At 42.2% G+C, this 21,098-nt stretch overlaps 1 protein-coding gene across 1 annotated transcript in view; it reads right to left on the bottom strand.

Moving 5' to 3' along the window:
- GABRG3 (gamma-aminobutyric acid type A receptor subunit gamma3) overlaps positions 1–21,098 on the bottom strand; it is a 302,573-nt gene that overhangs the window by 124,998 nt on the left and 156,477 nt on the right. The window contains exon 4 of the mRNA XM_083734488.1: positions 3,339–3,562. Coding sequence (XP_083590614.1) covers positions 3,339–3,562 — 224 coding nt within the window. The remainder of the gene's footprint in view (positions 1–3,338; positions 3,563–21,098) is intronic.

Raw genomic sequence — 21,098 nt, 5'->3', positions numbered from 1 at the left:
TTAGAAATGTGTAAAAATAGTTTGACACATAGAGAAAACCCCGGCATTGACCAGAGGAGACAATCTTTCCCTTTGGTCCATGCCTTTAGGCCCCATCCCCAGGAGCTGGCTGAAGGAGCTTATATCAGCTTCCAGTACCAGGGTCAGTCCAAGCTGTGACACAACTATTTAGACAGACTAGGGAGCTGGCCAACTCCCATCTTCTATGTTAGAAGCACAATGTCAGCCTGCTAAGGATGAGCAGTGAACCAGGCACTTTGTGAGAGGTGTTGTGGTGGGGCTGCATTCTTTCTCCATGTGAGAGTCGCTTCTGCAGCTAGCAATGGGTGAATTGGGACACAGTTTATTTGTTAATATCTACAGTAAATTGCTGAGCAATTTCACTTCAAATTTTGCAACAGCATTTGAGAGTTTATGAACTCAGTTGAGAAGTTGATAGTACCTTAGAAGCTCACTCGGGGAGAGAACCAGAAAGTGACCTTTTCAAGGAAGTTATGATACATCTCAATTATATAATTTTTCACCCAAATCAGAAAAGGACACATGAGCTTAACAGGAAAAAAGTAAAGTTTAGTATTCCTGAGGTCCCTGACTATGTTCATTTGATTGGTTGGTTTTGTAGCTTCTAAAGCTTATGACCATTTCTATCACTTGGCACTGAAAGCAGCTTACAAATAATGAAATATAACTTAATACAATGAGAAAATGCTCCAGATTCAAGGAAGTAATCTAAACAAGATTATTGATACTATCCAGCAGGGAGATGTGAAGCCAGTCTTGGGAAGATCTACAAGAGTGAGGCAGTGGTGTGCAGCAATTTTTTTGTAGGGCAAAAGTTAGGGCCAGAGGCTTCAGCTTGTGAGGGAGATTTGGGGGCGGGGGCTGATGTTGTGTGCATGAGCATCACGCCTCCCTTCTTAAGCCAGGCAGAAACTTTGGGAAGGAGCACCAGACTTTAATACTCTAATTTACCAGGAACATTTAGGTAACCTAGTCCCCCCAGTCCGCTGACCACATGCTCCACCAGCCTCCTCCAGTCTGAGGGACACAAAATCCCTTATGAGGAACCTTCTGGGAGCTTCATGCCATGGGCAGGGCCAGACAAAAACAGGGCAATACAATGGATGTATCGTATCTTTGTAGAACAAGGCTCCATTCCAGCCATGCAAAAGTCAGTGGTTTCTGCTCACACACCCCTTCCCATCCTCCACTCAGACAAACAAGAGCTATTATCCTAGTTCAGTGACTGATTCCAGCTAGGAGGATTTGGAGATAGTTGGGTGTGGAGGGACTGATTCTAGCAGTCAAGTAGGGCCAGAGAGAGATGCGGACTGAAGTGGGGTGTGGGCCTAGGGAGATTCCTGAGGGCCAGATAGAAAGGTCTGGAGGACTGTAATCAGGCCCCATAACCAAGATCCCCACCCCACCCCTGAGCTAGGATATAATATGTACGCTATCAACCAAGGAGGGAATAGTGAATTCAATCAAGAATGCACCATAGAAAGGCCCAAACAGAAGATACTGACTAAATAAAACAAATATGCAACAATAAAAACCATAGTTAAAATCAAAATAAAATGAGCAGCATCTATAACAAATAATGCCCCTCCTGCAAGTCAATTCCAGCTATGATCCAAATGCCCAGATGAACAAAAAAAAAAAAGCATTTAGTCTTCATTTAAATATTTATGCTTTGGGGACAAACCTGATATCACCTGGGAGGAAGTTCTTTTGCATGTGGGGATGCCACCACAGATAAGATACAGACCATTTTAAAAAAACAGTATCTAATGATAGTGAATGGGGGTTGGGTCTTCAGAAGCTACATGATAGCACCACATGCTAGAGAAGGAAATGAAGGAGCCAGACATGGATGGACCACAAGGATCATCTATGCTGCATCATAAAGGCATTTCAGCTTCTACCAAGCTATAAGATATGCACAACTTTATTACCCATATCCATATCTGTGTGTGCACATCAATCTGCACATGTATCTATGTGCCCAGTAATACCCCCTCTACTGAAGCAACTGGCAAATATTCAAGGTCAGAGGGGGGTTATTGGGTTGTTCTTGTTTCCATGTTTATTATGTATTTTGTGTTTTTATGTTGTGAACCACCCTGAGACCTAAGGGTATAGGGCGGTAAACACATTTAACAAATAAAATTAATAATAATGTCATTACCCTACAAACGTTGGCAACTGGTTGGTTAGAGCATTAAAGGCTAACAGTTGCAAGTTTGGTTTTGGTTTAGTTTTGGGACTGCAATTTATATGAAGGATAGCAAACCTTGTCATATCTGACCACAAAGATGCTGCTGTGTGCATCAGCACAACCCATTATGTGGGTCATCAGATCAACTTAACACATTTCTAGAGGAACAGGTTGCCCAAAGAGTTTAACTCATTCCAGATCTAGGTCAAGATCTCGGGGATGATGCCAAATTTAAGCCAAAGTCTGCCTGCCTCCAGACATTATTTTATAAAGCGTGTTCTCCCTTGTGGAGAACACGTGTTGCAGTGGGGGCTGACGAGACACCTCACTGTTACTAGGCAAAAGAGTTTGGCCATCTTTTAAGCAGGGATGGGCTGTTACTGGGGAAATTTATATGTTGCCATTTATTGATTTGTTAAATACGTTGCACGCAGCGACGAACTTCCTCTTTTCGCTGCGTGCTTCGGATCACCCGCCCTTCCTCCCTCCCTCCCTAATGTTAGGCTGTTTGCTTGACCTTGCTATGCCTGTCATGGGGTCATCTACTTTGGGGCAGGGGCCCAGTAGGAATTTTGTCCATTTGGCTGATTGGCTGGTGCCATTTGGTTTTTGCCTACTGTGTAGCAAATCGTCACAACTTGTAAGGTTGTGGTTAGGCATTGGTTTGGGAATTGGTTGGTGGAGGGGTATGGATTTGGCTGTGCCTGCCCCTCCAAAATGCTGCTGCTGCAAGGGTTTTACATTAAAAGAACCCAGGGGCTCACCATGCTTTTGTCCGAAACCCCCTGGCAAGGGGCTAGGGCCACGCAAGAGCCCCTGGGAGCATTCTGGGGGAGAGGTGAGGCATGGTTCCCAATCCCGTCTCTCTCCCCAGGTGACTTACCCTTTCTGACTTTGAAGGGGGTGCGAATGTCAGAGCTGTCCCCGTGCGGGGTCAGTTAGTCGCTACCAATGCCTAAGCAACCACTCACACTGCTGTAATTTTAATAAAGTTGTGGCCAAAATTATGCCAAAAACAAAAATTAAGTGTCATTGTGTTTTTTTTTTTAGGGGGGGTGTCTTGGGGACCTTGACGCGCAAAGTTTAACTGACGTGAAAGGGACAAACATTAACTTCCTACCTTAGAGTATACAGGATCTTCCCATCATTCCATATTCTCAGGAGCTGATTAGGTGTAGTAATCCAATGAGCTTCTGCAGTTTTAGAATTCCTGAAGATAGTATCTGGGATCCATATTAACCCGACCATATTGCTGTTCAGGGTGAGACTTCTTTTCATGGTGCTGTTAAAACGAAGGCGGCTGTCAGTCCATGTCTGAGCAAAAAAAATATCAATTTGGTATTCCTGCAATGAAAGCAGATTAGAACTAATTATTTACAATTGAAAAAACAACAACAGATCACCAGTTTGTAAATATATTCACATTTCACTTAAAACAATCCTTTATTTCTGCCCTTCCCCCATTCCCAAAATAAAGAGGTAATATACTTGGGTTAACTTGTACCACAGCTTTATCAATAGATAACAATAATCTGCAAAAAAATGCTGAAAGGCTGAGTGCAAACTGGTTTTGTCTGAAAGCAGAAACTGCCTCACAACCTCTCTCTACTTTCTCAATTGAGGGTGGGCTTGATTCTGCAGTATATAAATTTTGTTAAATACATAAATAATAGGACTGTGATGGTATTCTGGAGGGGGGAGACCACAATTTGCATTACATATACAAACACCCACTTCCAGTGGCCGCCATATAAGTATTATTTACAGATAGGTAGCCGTGTTGGTCTGCCATAGTCAAAACAAAATAAAAGAATTCCTTCCAGTAGCACCTTAAAGACCAACTAAGTTAGTTCTTGGTATGAGCTTTCGTGTGCATGCACACGAAAGCTCATACCAAGAACTAACTAAGTTGGTCTTTAAGGTGCTACTGGAAGGAATTCTTTTATTTTGATATAAGTATTATATCACTGTAACTGTTCCGTTCTCAAGATTGCCTTGTTCCTTAGTATTCCCAAAAGGAACCAGGGCAGCTGGTTTGTACCAACAGATCATGTTTTCCATTTATAGTTATAATCAGTGCTTTTATTTTCCAAAAAAATGTTTAGGGGTACTCTCATTTTGAGAGTACCAAGAAAATACCATTTTGTAGTTCAAATCAGGAAAAATAAATACAATAAATGGACAAAAGTACAAAGATTCACAAAATGTTTAGGGGTTTGCATACCCCTGCGTCCCCCAGAAAAAATCACTGGTTATAATGCTTTCTGGTGATGCCCCTGCTGTGAGAACCATTATCTGAAAACATGTTAAGATATGTTTACAAGAGTTCACTCAATGTTTCTGCTGTACAATCTCCATTTGTTAAAGTGGTGCTTTGGGGAGAAGACCAGTTTACTGGATTGTTTCTCCTGATTCTAAAACTGCCAAAGCAGCTCTCTGTGCACAGTGCAAACCCCACAACTCCTCTGTTCAAGAAACGCTGCCATGTAGTGCAAAATATTTAAGAAACATTTTAATTTGTGGTCTTGAACATCCCCTCTGCCTTTTTTGCATGTATGCATGCACACAAACAGATTATAAAACACAGAACTCCTTGGAAGCAAAATAAGGAGTATAATTCATGTGGAAAAAGATTATGCAAACTTAATAATAATTTCTTTATTTCTAAAAAATACAGTTGGCAATAAAACACATAGAAATGCTCCTTCCCATCACTAATTACCTGGATGACATTAGAGGTAATAGCAATGCTCTCTCCGACTTCCCCAAATTACAAAAGTTACCATCTGTTGTCATAGTAACTCCCCCCCTTCTATCACAGCAACAGTTTCCTCAGTTGCTATAGAAACATATTACAACAGGCTCCTCTTTACAATACTGCCACTGTTCTTTCTCCATACTGAAGAATCTGGTCCTTGCCACTGATGACAATCTCTGTACATGACACTGGAATCTCCTAGAAGTGTGTCTTGTGCAAATTTATCACACAGTGGATTGCCCAGTTAGCCTGTACCAGTGCTGCAGTTAGTTGGAATCTGTAAAAACACAGATGCATGAGGCTAGTTTCAAAATTACTGCTCGTCTCTAGTATACATTTTATGCCTGGTTTAAGCCCATTTTGCTCCAAATCAATCACGAGACTTGCAACATGGTTTTCTAACTACTGGATCAATATGATTTACATTAAAAATACAAGGATATTTTGCACACAATTGTTCAGTAGGACTAGAAGAGCAAACTCAGGTTGCGCAATTAAAGGGCACCTGGTGCTCTTGTGCAACAAACCTGCTTCAGAAAGCAAAGGAAAACAAAACCTTAAGGAAAGTGATGGATAGATAAAGAGGAAAGTATAGTCTCCTTTCAAACAAATTAGAATGGGTCAGTGAATGTGTCAATGCCACATAACTTCCATGCAAACTTTCTGTAACAAATCAGGATGAATGCTCAATATTCAGATAATCTAGATTAGGTTCGATAAATAGCTATTATCAACATCATAGCTTATCCCAATTAAAATACTCCAAGTGATTGCTGAGAATAAGAGAACCCTGGTGGTTTCAAGAGTGCAATCCTAATCTGCAGACTGATTGGCTGGAAGGTGTTTGGATGCGGTGGAAGTGCCCCTCTGCCAAATCCACCACAGAGGATGCTGCTACACCTGTGGAAAGTCAGAAGAAAGGACTGGTGCAGCTTAAAATTGGCTGCCAGCTCTGAATTCACAATTAAGTAACTTTGTGCAACTGCTTGAATTGATTCTAACTCTACCCATTATGGCCTCGTGTCTTGCAGCCCTCCAGCTCTAACCAAATACAAACACCAAAGGTAAATGTAAATTTAATCAGCAGTCAGAAATTGTCCTGATTTACCCATTAGTCAAACCTCTTGAGAAAATCAAAAAATCAACTCTAAGAACGTCTTCGTGTTTTGGTTGTATTTTGTAATTCAAGTGTTTTCCTTTTGCCCTTGTAAGGGAAGCAACATACTTTGGCCCAGTATTTGTGGCTGCAGCATGGAGTCTATTATGGCTGTCGGAGACCATTATTCCATATTAATGCTTCAAAATGCTCTCTGTTGCTCTGACAGATCTCAGGGGCAACTTTAAATACGAGGCAACACACCTCTTCAAATGGCAGTTCCTGGCACTACATGAAAGCTCTCTCAGAACTCTATTTATTTATTATTATTACTATTTAAGAAACATAATCACTGATGAGATAATGGGTAACTTTTGAAGATAACTCTAGCATCCACCCATTCCTGATGGCAACAGAAGGTGGTCCCATACCTTAGCAGAAGAAATAATGAGGGTTACCTCTGAGAAATTTAACTGAATTTCCCCTGCCTTCCCGAAGAATATTGCCTGAGGAGAAACTCTCAAAGATGTTCAGAGCATCATTTATTCCCAAGGAGGCTTTCTGACACCTGCCACTCACTTTCCCTTCTTTAAGGTGAGGTTTCCCTTTTCCCTTTGTTGAAGGGAAGGGATAGCAGAAGTAAAGCTCAAGGCTGAAGGAACGGGGGCGTCTGATCAAGGTGAAGTTTGCCCACTATGCTTTTTATTCTTGTAATTCATTTGAGCAAAAGTGCTCATATAGCCAAGTACCCCTACTTGGATTTCTGACCCTATCCCCAACTCTAATTTAGGAAACCTAGCTCAGGTTTGTCTAATTGACAGCACACCGTTAGCCCAGGCCTCACACATGCAGTCTGTTATTTCTCCTGGAAAATCACCACCAGTTCTGATCGTAGTTTCCTAGTCGCATTTTAAAGATCAGCCAAGAGGGCTTCCCTTCGTAATGCCACCTCTGCACTAACTCTCCACAGCAAGGACTCACAGAAAGGTGTCCCCTCTGGCTGCCTTCCAGCAATGAAATTCCCATCCCTGGGAGACTTGCCAAATGGGATCCATATTTAATGCAATGATTTAACAGCATTTTATCTATGCTTCATATTGAATGTAACTTGTACCAAACTTCTGAGATTAGGTAATGCAATAAATAGAGAGGTGAAGTTCAGTGGCCCGCTATTAAAATCTTTGCAATTCTAAAATGACTAGATGGTTCTAAAAAGGTTAGACTGCAGCTATGTACACGCAACATTTAATTCCAGAATCAATGGAGACTGCGTACTTGTTTTTTCTACATAGTCCACACCCAACGAAGATCCATTGCTTTTTTTTTTGTCCCCAACAGCTCATTGGAGATTAATTCTGCATTAGGCTGCTGTGTGTCTATTTAAAAACCAATGAAAATTGATGCAGGTGGATCCAGCAACTGCCCAATGATGTTGCGAGTAGGCATACATGTTGGGAAACTGAATACGTGCAGCTACTCACACAGTCAATTAAGGTTTGGCAGACAGCCAAAAAGCAATGTGAAGGAGTAAGTCTGCCTGGTGATACAGAGGCATGGAGACAGCTCCATGATTGGTCAAGCTCTTACGGGAATAATGATTAATGTCCTACTAACTGGAATGTGTGTTAGTACGAGTGTCAGTGTAGGAGTTGGAGGTTGAGAGTTGTGTATGAGAGAGCTAGCTAAAGATCCGTGTTCTGTTCCTGTAAATAGTCCACTGTATATAAAAAACACCTAACTACAAGTTCCTGGTTCCTGCTTTGTCTATCCTGTCTGCAGACAAGTTGCCAATTGCTTCCGTGGATTTTGCGTTTACTCTGCTAGGTCTGGCTAAGGTCCTGCAACTAGTTGGAAAGTTGCGAAACAGCAATAGGTTTTGCCAATAATACAGTACGACAAGCTCACAATTCCCACTTCCTTATTCTCTCACCTGGGGTATGTGAAGGGAGGAAAAGGCATGGGTAACCTGATCAAGGGGAGTTTTCAAATGTGTACCAAGTGACCACACCCACCCTTATAGAAGGCAGGATGTAGAAGTCACAGAATCATAGATTTTGATGGGGCTCTGAGCATCATCTAGTTCAACCCCCTGCAATGCAGAAATATGCAACTGGATCAAACCTGCAACCATGGCGTTATCAACACCACGCTCTTAACCAACTGAGCTACCGATCAATCTAGACTGAAAGCAGCACGTTGAAGATGAGTGTGAACTCTTTTGGAATGAGAAAAAACTGCATTGTTGTGTGACAAATGGCATAGCGGGTACACAGCCCGAAAATACAACTAACAGGTTGCTTTTGACAATCTCTGCAGGGTGAACAGATTCAAAGGACAACAAGAGTCCTGGGTTTCAAATAGATCCTGAGAAAATGAAGTTTCAGTAAATGGAAAAATCTCATCCCTGCAACTGTTAAGGAAGCAGGGGCCCTGTTCTCTTTTGCATCTGGTGGTCACCCTTGAACTTTGCTAGCTATTGGAATCTGACCTCATGCACCGTACTAGTATCACACTCAGGCGCCTATGCTTGAGGATATAGATGCCTGTGGAGCAATAATTGGTGTTGGGCCAGTAGGCTGCTCATTGGGCTAATTATTTGGGGAATATTTTTCTCCCATCACATTAAATTTTTTTAAGCCATTTGTCCTCTGATGTCTTTGATTTGAGGATTAGCATGCAGCATCAATGTACAGTCCAAACAGAAACAGCTCCAAATACTGTGGGTGGTGGTAGTGAAGGATTAGAGTGGGAGGTTGGTACAAACTTCTATCAAGATGATAACATACCACCTTGCAAGCCAACCAACCGAATTATCAGGATGGAAAACAATCAAATCAAAGCCAGTGATTAAAGCCAAGCACCTGTTGTCCCAAATGAGAACTGGAAATATACTAATACATTGCAAAATCAGCTCTGCGCCTTTCAGAGACTTGAATTTAGTGTCTCATCACAGATGGGCAACATCTCCTTACAAAAGCAGTTTGATGAAAGCCATACAAGAAATTGTTATCTGCATAACAGTTCAGGACAAAGACTTAAGGAGAGTGCTAAGAATCCAGGGAAAATATAAGAATCTGATTTTTAAAACGACCAAAAAAATTCAGAGTTGTGAACAGTAGAGGCTCAAATTCAGCTCAAATCCACTATATCTTCAGTCCCATGTTCACTTGCTTGAGAGGAAGCCTTGTTAAACTAATAATAATAATCATCATAATAAAACTAAATGTAACTTACTCTTGATCAGGCACATATAGGATTGTGTTCAGATGTTCATTTAGCTCACTATCAGCTACAGAACTATTAGTTGACTGTGAGCTGAATATTTGCTTTTTGTACACCCATGTCATTCAAATACATTAATTTTTCTTTCCACACAAAAAGTCCATAAGGGGTTCTCTAGTTATTAATAACTATCAACAATATTTTTCTCTATCCATACCTAACAACTTTGCCTCCAGTAGCTTCAGCAACCTTGTCTCCATATTAAAGAATAATAAATCTTTTTGTCTTTGTTCACATAAGGGTGTCTCCATTGTGGTCATATGTTAAAATAATATTTTGTAGTTATTTACTTATTGTGTATTCATTAATTCACATCCAGTTCCATATCTTCCAGTCCTATTTGCTGTGGTTTTCCATTTTTTAAAAAACCATCTCTTCCATTTATGCTCCTTCCACTCTTTCCCCAAGAAAAGCTTGGTAGCTTTTTCCTCTAAATTTAATCCAAATTGTACACAGAGTCCTTTCTCTCTCAACTCTAACTCTGTCCATGTTGTAGTTCTGTGCTGCCAGTCACAGCAGAACTCTGTGGAGGGAGAAGCCAGCCAACCACCCAAGTCTCAGGGAGGTACTTGCCTGGAGGCAGAGTCCGTATACAAGGTCCAGTTCTAAGGTCAGGAGTATCTCAGTTCATGTAGTCAGATGATCCAGGAGTCAAGAAAGCCAAGGATCCAAGGTCACGAGAAGCAAGAAGCAGCAAGGTCTGAGCAGTAATAACAAATGTTGTTTCCAGCAACTGACTTGAGGCTGGGAAAGCTGGAGCCAGCTGGTTCTCATCAGGAGCAAGAAGGCTGATCAGCAGCAGGTGGAGTCACTTCGCCTTCTGCTCAGCAGGCTGCTGCTCAGCAGGTGAAGCCGACTCCTGCCCATGACAGCCAGCTCAGTATGTATCTTCACCTCTCCATCCATGGCTTCATCCTAGTCCTCCAACATCACAGCTCTGCCATTTGGTTGTTACTGTCAGGAGTGCGTGCAGGAGCCAGGCCCTGTGACCAGTAGGACTTTGCAGGACTGGGGCCTTCCTAAGTTTGTTCTGAAGAGGCAAGGTGTGGCTGTACAGGTGAGGCCAATTGGTAACTCACAGCACCTGGTGGCAAGAGCCAGGAAGGGATATAAGGTCAGCATTTCCCTTTGGCTCTTTGCCACAGCAACATGCTTCCTGCCTTGCTGCGTTTGGCTTCTTGACTTCTTGCTTCCTGATCCTCGGACCTCGGCTTCCTGACTCCTTGCTTCTTGATCCTCAGACCCTTGACTTCATGACTCCTTGCTTCCTGACCCTCAGACCCCTGACTTCTAGACTCTCATTCCTGCTCCCACCCCCATCTTGCCCCCGGTCCCGACGTCCTCAGCCGGGACTTTGATCGCCCATAGACCGGACCGTGACAGTTTCATTGCTGTAGACACCTGTGTGAAGGACTTCTCCATTTCATCATCTGCTGCCTCCAGCACTACCATTTCACTCTCCTGTACTGGCAATCCTTTATCAATAACGTTCTCCAAAGTTCTCTGTGTCTTCTTTAAATCCACTTTCCATTTTATCCTTCTGTGGTCCATTTTCATTCACCATTTCATCAATCCCAGCTCTGATCTATTTTATTTGTTCCTCGAATAATTGCTGCAAGATGCCAACAGTCAACAGAGTGTCCAAGGATGTACCGGTATTTGCCATATTGGATGTTCTTGGTCTTATTAACAGCTCAACTCCACTTTAAGAACTTCCATCTCCCGTCTCCACCTTAGGGTCTTCACAGCTTTCCTTATTAATCCATGTTCCTTTCCCACAAGGCGAGGTGTCATAAAGATTGTTAGAGAAATGGAGGCCTGCTGCCCTTATGCCTTGAGGGCTGATGCATGGTTTGGGGAAACAATTTTATTTCCTCCGCTCTAAGTCACTCACTCCCAACTTAAGTTTCTAGGAGCCCAAGTTTCTCAATCTCCTGACATAGAAAGCGGCTTTTACAGAACATCAGAGGTTGATCCCTTGTACACTCTCTTTTCCTTGAGCAAATTTGACAGGCAAGAATAATGACTTGGCTATCTTTAATAACCATGTAATTATCTTTGTCAATGAGCTGTTGACAGAAGGTATTTAGCCTGCCATGCTCCTCCCCTGGAAGTCCCCGCTCTGTGATCTTCAGATGAAGGATGGCATACTAACTAACTAACTAACTAACTAACCTCACTCACCTCACTCACTCACTCACTCACTCAGGGAAAAGTGAGGGTTGTGTCTTGGGAAGATGGGGTGTGGCCTAGAAGGAAATGCAGCCCTTAGCTGAAACAAGTTGCCCCCATCTCTTTAGACAAGAGCTGCCAAGAGTTTCTGGCATGACAGATTGCTGGCTATGGCAGACTTTTTCCTCCGCTAAATGGTGCATCTTTTTCATATGCAGCCTTGCTCTTCCTTGTTGTTTCTCACAGACAATCGTCACAAGCCATCATTTGTATTCGTAAAGACACTCTTTCGACTGCTTTAAAATTCATTCTCAGTTGCACTTGCTGTGGCTTCATTGGTAATCCATTTCATGCAGGCTTCATTCTGTACATAAGAAAGCCCAAAACTATTGTTTGATTCACATTACATCTTCTTATTTTCCAGCCGGTTACCCCATCTCACTGACTGAGTGCACTCATCTTGTCTTTGCCCTGTGGATCCTTTTGAGTCCTTCCGGATAGCATTTCAAACCAGTGGTTTTCAAAATTCTCAGAAGCACAATCTATAAAGCTCGCACCTTCCGGTGCTTTACAGACAACAACAACAACAACAAACAGGGATCTGTGTGATTGTAGCACCCCCTAAAACTTATTTAGAACATTCATTTCTTACTAATCCCCCAGGGAGCTCTGGGGTGGAATTACATGGCCTTACTTTCCTCATTGTATCCTCCTAATAACCCAGTGGGGTGTTTTTGACAGAGAGAAACTGACTCAGTGTGCTTCATGGCTGAATGGGAATTTGAACGCTGGTCTCCTAGATCGTAGTCCAACATTCTAGTCACTATACCACACCGCCTTCCACTAAGGATCACTGCCTTCTCCTTCTCACCCTGTTACACATTGCTGAAAGCTCCTTTCTGCCTGCTGTATGTTGTATCCGTTTATTCTGAAATTGAGGCACTATGGAGGCTTCCCACTCTGTGCAAACAGTGACATGTTGCAAGGCCTTCTCTGTAGCGGCCCCACCCTGGCTCTAGAATTCTTTTCCTCTGGAAGTCTGGGCAGCAGTGACTCCCACTGATGGGTTAAAAACAATTCTATTATCCTTCTTTCTGGAGTTAACTTGTAACCACCAGTGCTTGTTTGGCCTCGGGCTGTTACTCTGCTATGGTTTTATAAATTGCATTGTTGGAACATTCATTTACATCTTCTGCTCGTTGGATTTTTGTACAACTTGGAAATCTCTCTAGGATCCTGTTGTCATGATGAAGGGTGGAATACTGATTCTGAAAAATAAATAATTCCAGCTTTGGGAGGGTATGGTCATGAGGGGTCTTGCTTTTGCTTCTAGTGCTATTTGGATATAAAACAACAACAACTGCATGTTAATTGCACTTAATTGTGTAACATCGTATCTAGTTTGGGTATGAGAGGGCTGGGAGCCTGTGGCCTTCAAGGTGTTGTTATGATTCCCATCATCCTGGACCAACCTTACTGGCAAGGACTGATGTGAGTTGGCCCAACAACATATGGTGGACCATATGGTACCCATCCTGGACTAGAGGATGCTGCCTTTGAAAAGTCACTTTGCCCAACATTTTATGCCCAGGTGGACAGGTAATATAGTTTCACACCACTCCAGAATCAACCATATTCTCCTTTCTATCAGCAATATGACTCATCTTTACCTTTAAACCTTCCTGTTTCAGGGGACTATCTGGCAGGAGTTCTAGTAGAAATCTGGCAGTGTACATGCACCTGGTTCTAATCCACATTCGCTCGGTGTGTTTGCTTTAAATGTAGTAGTACCTCTTCTGTGCTTTTTAAAGGGGTGGGCAAAAATGGACTGAAAATCTAAATGAAATGGTTTGAACATTCTGATGTATATCAGTCTCTAAAAAATGAAGTTCAGATCCACAAAGACATTGTGAGATATTAGAACACTGAAAGAAAGGGAAAAGTTGCATTTCTTTATGGTCTAGACTTCTTTTTTTAAAATGTTCTACACTGTAGTAACAGTGTTTATCTCTGGAATTACAAAGAGCCAGGTGCCTGGTTTCAAAGTGCAGTTTAATGATTCTGTTCTGCCATCCCCTTGATTGTTTCTCCACCTAATATTTGATTGGCTTTATATACAAGTATTCATCTTATGATAACGATTTCTAATCAGTTTGGCTTCAGCATTTCCATTACAGGCAAAAATTGTCTGATTTTATCGCTTCTGTTTATCTGAATTGTGTTGGTTGTTCGTGCCCTTTATCAAGTAGCTGCAGGTTTGAATTGCAAGCTGCAATACTGTTTGTCTTTTGTGGGTGTCGATGTCAGGGTTATCAGATCCACCAGCTAACTGGTACATAAAGCTGGCTCAGCCATTCCACAATCGTCCTTGGTGAGAAAGAGCTGTACCATTGCACATTGCGTTATTAAAGTGCACTATTATACTGAACTCCTTGCCACTAGGCTGAGGCCATCAAAGGAACATGTGGGAGGGAAATTACAGCTACTTGTGTCTGCATTTCGAGAGCAGCGATGATAGATTGAATTACTTGACATATTCTTTCGGAATTAGCAGTCAGGATTTAAAAGTGCAGCCATATATCCACCAGAGATCTGAGTTAATGGTGTGCGCCCAGTCTTAACTTTGCCATTTTCTTACTTGATTGTTTATTCATGCACCCTTCACGTTCTATTTATGTAGCTATTTGTCTGTAATAAGAAACAAATTTGGAGAATGAGGATACTTAGTTACAGCGCTCATTTACTTTCTGCGGCGAAGATTTGAAATATGGGTATCTACATTAGGAGTCTGATAGCACACTTCAAACGACAATTGCTATATTCTGCACTGGGGTGGCGTGGAGACCATGGCATTGTATGCCACTGGCTGGCAGTGGCAAGACCTGATGGAGCAGTGCAGCCAGAGTTTGGGCCAGCCAAAACAGAGGATGGGCAGAGAAAATCTGTTGTGGTGGCAGCAGGTCCTGTGCCACCCAGACTGTTATGTATTGAGTTGAATAGGATCCAAAAAGCAGCAGTCTGATTGGTCCTAGAACAATAGGATTCAGAATGCAGCAGTCTGATTGGTCCACAGGAGCCACCCAATCCAGCTCCAGGTGGAAGGGAATCCGCAACCTGATTGGTCTACAGGAGAATCTCGGAATTAGCCAATCATGTGGGGCCCATTGTGTAAATAATGTATATAAGGCAGACATTCTGGGGGAACTTCCATTCCTCCTCACCACTTTGAGCTGAATAAAGAGCATGAAATCCACTCTCGACTCCAAGTATATTTCACAGGCCCTGCCCCCACCCATTTCATGACTTTTGTGGTCACTGCCACCAGCAGTAGATTCTACCATTCCACCATTTGATGGGCACATTGGGGTGTTTCCTCCTAGTGACACTTCTCCAATGAAAGCAGAGCTCTTATGCTTGCAGAATTAGGCAGGGCTGGGTGGAAGAACATTTCTGACCCATCCAAATCCACTCCAACACAACAGTTTTTTTTTTTTTGGGGGGGGAGGTTGGATGGCTCAACCCACCCTGAAAATGAAGACAGAGATTCCAGAGGCACCCAAAGATGATTTTTTTTTTTTGGGGGGGGGGAGTTCAGTTCACTAATTTATGCAACTGACACCTGGTCATGACAGCTACCCCATGCAAATAACCATTTGTGCTTGATGGTTGACACATTTCCCCAAATGAGTCTATGCAATAGTTTTATGAGAACTGTTCACAATCTGACGGTTTAGTACCTTCATCTGGTTTAAGCTTTACAGTTGCTTGAAAACTAATAAACATCCTGAAAGTGTTTGCTGGAGTGCAATTCGCCAAGATCATCTCCTATGTGAATCCTATTTCAATAATTGAATTGGCACAGATGCTCTCTTCCATTATGTTTCTTCCATCGACATCTCTTAAAACTTCAAAGCAATGCACTGCATCACCCAATAGTCAGGTACACTGGTCTCTTTAACATATACCGATGCTTATTGCCACGCAGTTGTTGTTAGTACAGCATTTCATCTACTACTCATAGGCCAACTCCAAATTACAAATAAGACAAGACAGAGGTGCTCTTGGTCAGTCAGAAGGCAGAAAAGGGAACTGGGATTCTGCCTGTGATGGATGGGGTAACACTGCTGCTGAGGACACAGGTTCACAGTTTGGGTGTGCTCCTGCGCTCAGCCCTGAGCATGGATGCCTGATCATGGCCAGGTGTGCATTTGCACTGTTAAAGCTAGTGCACCAGCTAGTGCCCGTTCCTTGAGATGTCTGGTTTGGCCACAGTGACACGTACCTTAGTTACATCCTGTTTGGATTACTGTAACAGCATCTTAAAAAGTAGAGACATCACCTTGCCAACAAAGGTCCGTATAGTAAAAGCTATGGTTTTCCCAGTAGTGATGTATGGAAGTGAGAGCTGGACCATAAAGAAGGCTGATTGCCGAAGAATTGATGCTTTTGAATTATGGTGCCGGAAGAGACTCTTGAGAGTCCCATGTACTGCAAGAAGATCAAACCTATCCATTCTGAAGGAAATCGGCCCCGATTGCTCACTGGAAGGACAGATTGTGAAGCTGAGGCTCTAATACTTTGGCCACCTCATGAGAAGAGAAGACTCCCTGGAAAAGACCCTGATGTTGGGAAAGATGGAGGGCACAAGGAGAAGGGGATGACAGAGGACAAGATGGTTGGACAGTGTTGTTGAAGCTACCAGCACGAGTTTGACCAAACTGCGGGAGGCAGTGGAAGACGGAAGTGCCTGGCGTGCTCTGGTCCATGGGGTCACAAAGAGTCGGACACGACTTAACGACTAAACAACAACAACAACAAACATGCTTTACATGGGTCTGGCTTTGAAAAGAGCTCAAAATCTTCAGCTGGCTCAGAGAGTTGCAGCCAGATTGTTGACTGGGGCTGGTTTTAAGGAGCACACAACTCCCTTGTTGTAACAATTCCACTTGGCCATCAGTCTGCTTCTGGGCATAATTCAAAGTGCTGGTTATGACTTATAAAGCCCTCTGTGGGTTAGGTTCAAGTTATGTGAAATCCTGTATTTCCTCCTACAAACCTACCCAGGTTCTGAGACTTTGTCCTGGCAGCAACAATATTCCCTGCTTCTTCTTTTTCTGGCTGTGTGGCTGCTATCAGCCCAGTGCCAAAAAGGACTTCTGAAGAAAGACTAGTTTTGAATCGAAATAGATTCCTTTTAGCCATATTGGAATTGTAAACATATGGACACTGTGGTGTAGCATATTGTTGTTATATTTTAATATTCTAATAGGAAAACAATCAATATATGGAACAAATGACATGCAAATGAATTGGAACAGCAGCAACGATTGCTCATTTGGAGGTCCAGATGAAGTAACATTTTAAACTGTACACTGCCCAGAATTTAGTTCCTTGATGAAATGCAAAATGTGTGACACTTTATCAGTAAGATTATGGTTCTGTGAAATTATTATTTTTACCATTCATTTTATTGTCAGCATTACTTTCCGGCTGAAATGGTTCGTTGGAGCATTAGCAAACACAGCACTTATTCTATCTAGATTTCCAGCAAAGGCAACCATGCAGCTGCTGGGAAGATCATTGAAAAATATAAAATAATTAACGTGCAAATGCTTTATGTTATTCACAAATCCGTATGTATCAGTGATAAAATACTGTATTGCTTATTTCAACAGAAAAGTAAGTCCTGAGTGATTTCATAATTGACTGTTATTTTAAAGTGGGTATTTGTTAGGGATGTGCATCTATTCTGTGTGCACAGAGATGATGGGAATTGTAGTCTCAAAACATCTGGAGGGCCGAGTTTGAGGAAGCCTGGGTTAGCCAGATTGATTTGTATGCTGTTGGGGGATTCTTGTTGTTGTCTTGTTGGGCTGTGTATGTAGTTAACAAGGTATGTTGAGGCAGATCGAGGTGTCCCTAACCTTCTGAGAAGCTCTGTTCCCTCACTTTTTCTTAAAAAGTTGTGTGTATGGTTGGTTTTAATCCCTTTTGCGTTTTTGAGAAACAAAACCCAGATGACTGGGGCAATGCCTAGAGCTTGAGATGGGAGGAGTGAAGACAAGAGGGGAGGGAGTAGAGAATCATTCATTTTACAGGCAAGTCTAACTTTTAATCACAGTTAAAAAAAACCCAACAACATTCAAGTGTGCACCAATCACATGGATTTGGGGTGGAAAGAATAAGCAGAGTTGTTTTTCACATGGGTTGTCATTCTCCTCTGAGTTTTGGCTGTGAGTGTGAGGCATAAATAGTAGAGATAGACTGTTAGGGTGGCCTGCCTCTTTCTCAACTGTCCTTTTTCCTAACAAACAACTAAAAAACTATGTTGTTCACTCTTTTCTCTTTATGCAAATTTCATCTCCTCATGTAAATAAGGGGGGGGGGAAGTTATAGCCATTTTAAAATTCCCCATTATACTCAATGGGAAAGCTTCAGGTTTAACCGATCACATCTGGAACTGAATAACAAAACGAATTGGAACAAGGCAGAGTGGATTCTAAACAGAATGAACTGCTTCCAAACATTCCAGATGCTGGCACAAGGCAAATACTGTTGTCATTACACATCCATAGTATTTGTGATGCATTCCTGGTGGATGGCCAGTTGGGTGAGCTCTGAGTTCTTACTTAGCAGCCCTTCGGTACTCCAATCCTGAGGAAGGCATGGCCATAACTACCCTAAGAAATGGCAGGATATGAGGCTGAAGGGCAGGATATGAAAATCTTGAATAAACAAGCAAACATAACAAATTAAAAAGGCAGAAAGCAGTACAACAAAGGTCTGATAAATGCTGTGAGCTGAGTACTCTGTGAAGAACTGCTTGCTCATCTGAAATTTCCGGAGGCTCAGCATGATGGATCTCCTGGTATCCAATCAGTTTTATTGTTTGCTTTACCGATGCTAATTTGAAGCCATGGCATTTTCTCAACCCCTAAGCCAGTTGCAAGAGCTCTTCATTAAAGTTGCCTGACATCCATATTTGCAAAGAAAACACGTCTCAATGAAGTTGTGTTGCCATATTATAGGTAGTACATTTTATATGAAATTGAAATAGGGTAGATTCACATAGAACTTAAATTGCAGCGTGAGGTGAAATGTTACATGAAATTATTTATCAGTGTTCAGGGTACTTATTTCTATATGAGCTTCACGGGTTAAACCTGCAATATGAGCACAGACAATTTGCGCTATAATGCACATATTATGGCATATTATAGCTGCTACTAAGATCTATTAGTAGCAACTACAGAAAGCCATGCATTGATTAATAAATCAAGTCTTCATAGAATATTTGCCCCTTTGTAAGCGTGGATCTTATTTATTATTAGTGACAATAATAATGTAGCATATAATTTTGTCCTTCCCTCCTCAAGAGTATAACCTATTTTACCCAAAGGTAGAAGCTACAGCTGAACTCCATTTCTGTGCCGTACTCTCAAGCTATTTATAGCTACAACAAGGAATCTATGAGCTTTCTGTCTCTATAGAAACTATTGAAAACAGAGTCTCTTTATTCTCTTTCTTCAATTGAAGCAACCAAGATTGCTTTGATTTCCTTGTTTTTGTGATACTCTGTAGAAGTGGATAAGTTGGGCAGATAGGTGACTTCTCTCCATGGGGGTTGGGGGGTTGGAACCTTGATAATATTTAGCATATACTAGATTATTGTATAATGCCCTTTTTATGAAGATTACCCGCTCTGGGATCCCACAGCTAATTCTCCCCTGGTCTCCTCCGTTGCCTAAATAGGACTAATTTAGCCAGCTAGCCCTGGTGATCATATAATGTTTATAGGATGGATTTCCCCCCAAATGTTTTATACTGTATTTTATGCTGTTTTTGTTGCACCAATTAAGTGTTTTAAATTTGTTGTTAGCCGCCCTGAGCCCAGTTTTCTGATAATTATTATTATTATTATTAATTATTATTATTATTATTGGAGTGACTGCCAGGGAGGGGTGGTAGCACATAACTGGCCTCCCAGCATCAGTTTCACTGCTGCTTGCTGAAGGTAAGTGTGTTGTTGAAGTGGTGGGGAGGTTAGCATTGTATGGGCACCCTTGTGAGAGCACTGGATTGGTTTCATGTTCAACATCCCCATCGCCTCTCCCTTCCTACTCTTCCTTCTGGTAAGTGGAAGCAACAGTCCTGCCAGGAGTCCAGGTGCACGTTGTTCTCCCTCCTCACAAGCCATTCCTAGTTCAACCTCCATGAAGCACTGCCTTTGATCCAACAGTGTAGTTGTGTGAGCAGAACTGCACTCACTCACACAAGTGACTCTTCCTTCCTGCTGCAGTGCTCCACAGTGCCCATCACACTGTTCTGGAAGATTTGCAGCCCTCAGGAGTGGATTACCAATAAGGAAATAGTCCATCTTCACTGAATATGCATTTGGAAGAAAACTTGGGATATTATGCCTGCCAAAAGACTATCAGGACCAAACTGGGCCCAATGTCAGCTGTGAATGGCTGTGATGCTGGATTGGGATCCCAAACTAGCCCCTAACCCACCCTCAGAATACCCTATTTTGGGTCTTTCCTTTGGACTCCACAAGTTGGGATCTCACCACTCTTCTTCCCACCCACTCATACCTTCAGTGGCTGGTGAGAGGCCAGCTCAACCTTGAATAAGGGGGCTTGGGATTAATGTTCCTCTCTGAAAAATGGTAGAAAGAAGGCTTGTTGGTGTTATACAGCTGCTGTAGTGTGCAGCATCTGAAATTTCATTTGTAATACCTATCTGAAAACCATCTAAGCACATTTTGTCTCCAAAGCATTAGAAAAGTTCTATATAGACAGGGAAATGTTGGTGGGAGAAATTGCATTCAACATTTCAGCATGCGTAGTGAGTGCTCTGTGTGAATCAGAGCCATTAATAAAGTTTATATAGCATTATCCCTGAAGGATTTAGCTAGCAATACTGGTCCAGAAAAATAAAAATGAGACAAGAAAACAGAATTATCAATCACATACTTTGGCTCCAAACTCCAACTCTTTTCAGAATACACAACTATGCTATGAGAATCTTCACTTGATATGCAGGGGAAATCTGAACCATGCTAGACTCTTTCCTGAATGGCATTACCAGACACTGACTGTAATAATGCATAATTGTTCCTCAGAACAATTTATTGAATGAATGGGACTGATTGGGAGCCAGCTCTATTTCAGTAACTGAAACAATGGAACTGACTTCATAATCAACACACACTCTTTTCTTTCCATTTTTAAATGCTTTTCGGAGGCAGGAATTCCGAAAAAGACACTTGGGTAGTGCTTTGCCATCATGTCTAAAAGATTAAGTCTGATTGGCGAGCCTTGAGTTGGGTGGGAAATTACGTCCCTCCAATTTACTGTGATGTTATCAAGTAAAATTCACATTCAGCTCATTTAGTGCCACAGACAGATTGAATCAAGTTGACTTTCATCTACAACGCCTACTACTTATCTCTCATGTCCTCATGTCCTCATGCCAGTGTGGTGTAGTGGTTAAGAGCGGTAGTCTCGTAATCTGGGGAACCAGGTTCAATTCCCTGCTCCTCCACATGCAGCTGCTGGGTGACCTTGGGC

This window comes from Podarcis gaigeae (assembly GCF_964106915.1).
Source record: "Podarcis gaigeae genome assembly, chromosome: 4".
Classification (NCBI taxonomy): domain Eukaryota; kingdom Metazoa; phylum Chordata; class Lepidosauria; order Squamata; family Lacertidae; genus Podarcis; species Podarcis gaigeae.
Note: the sequence above shows the minus strand (reverse complement) of the source record. Positions and strands in the feature narration are given on the sequence as shown.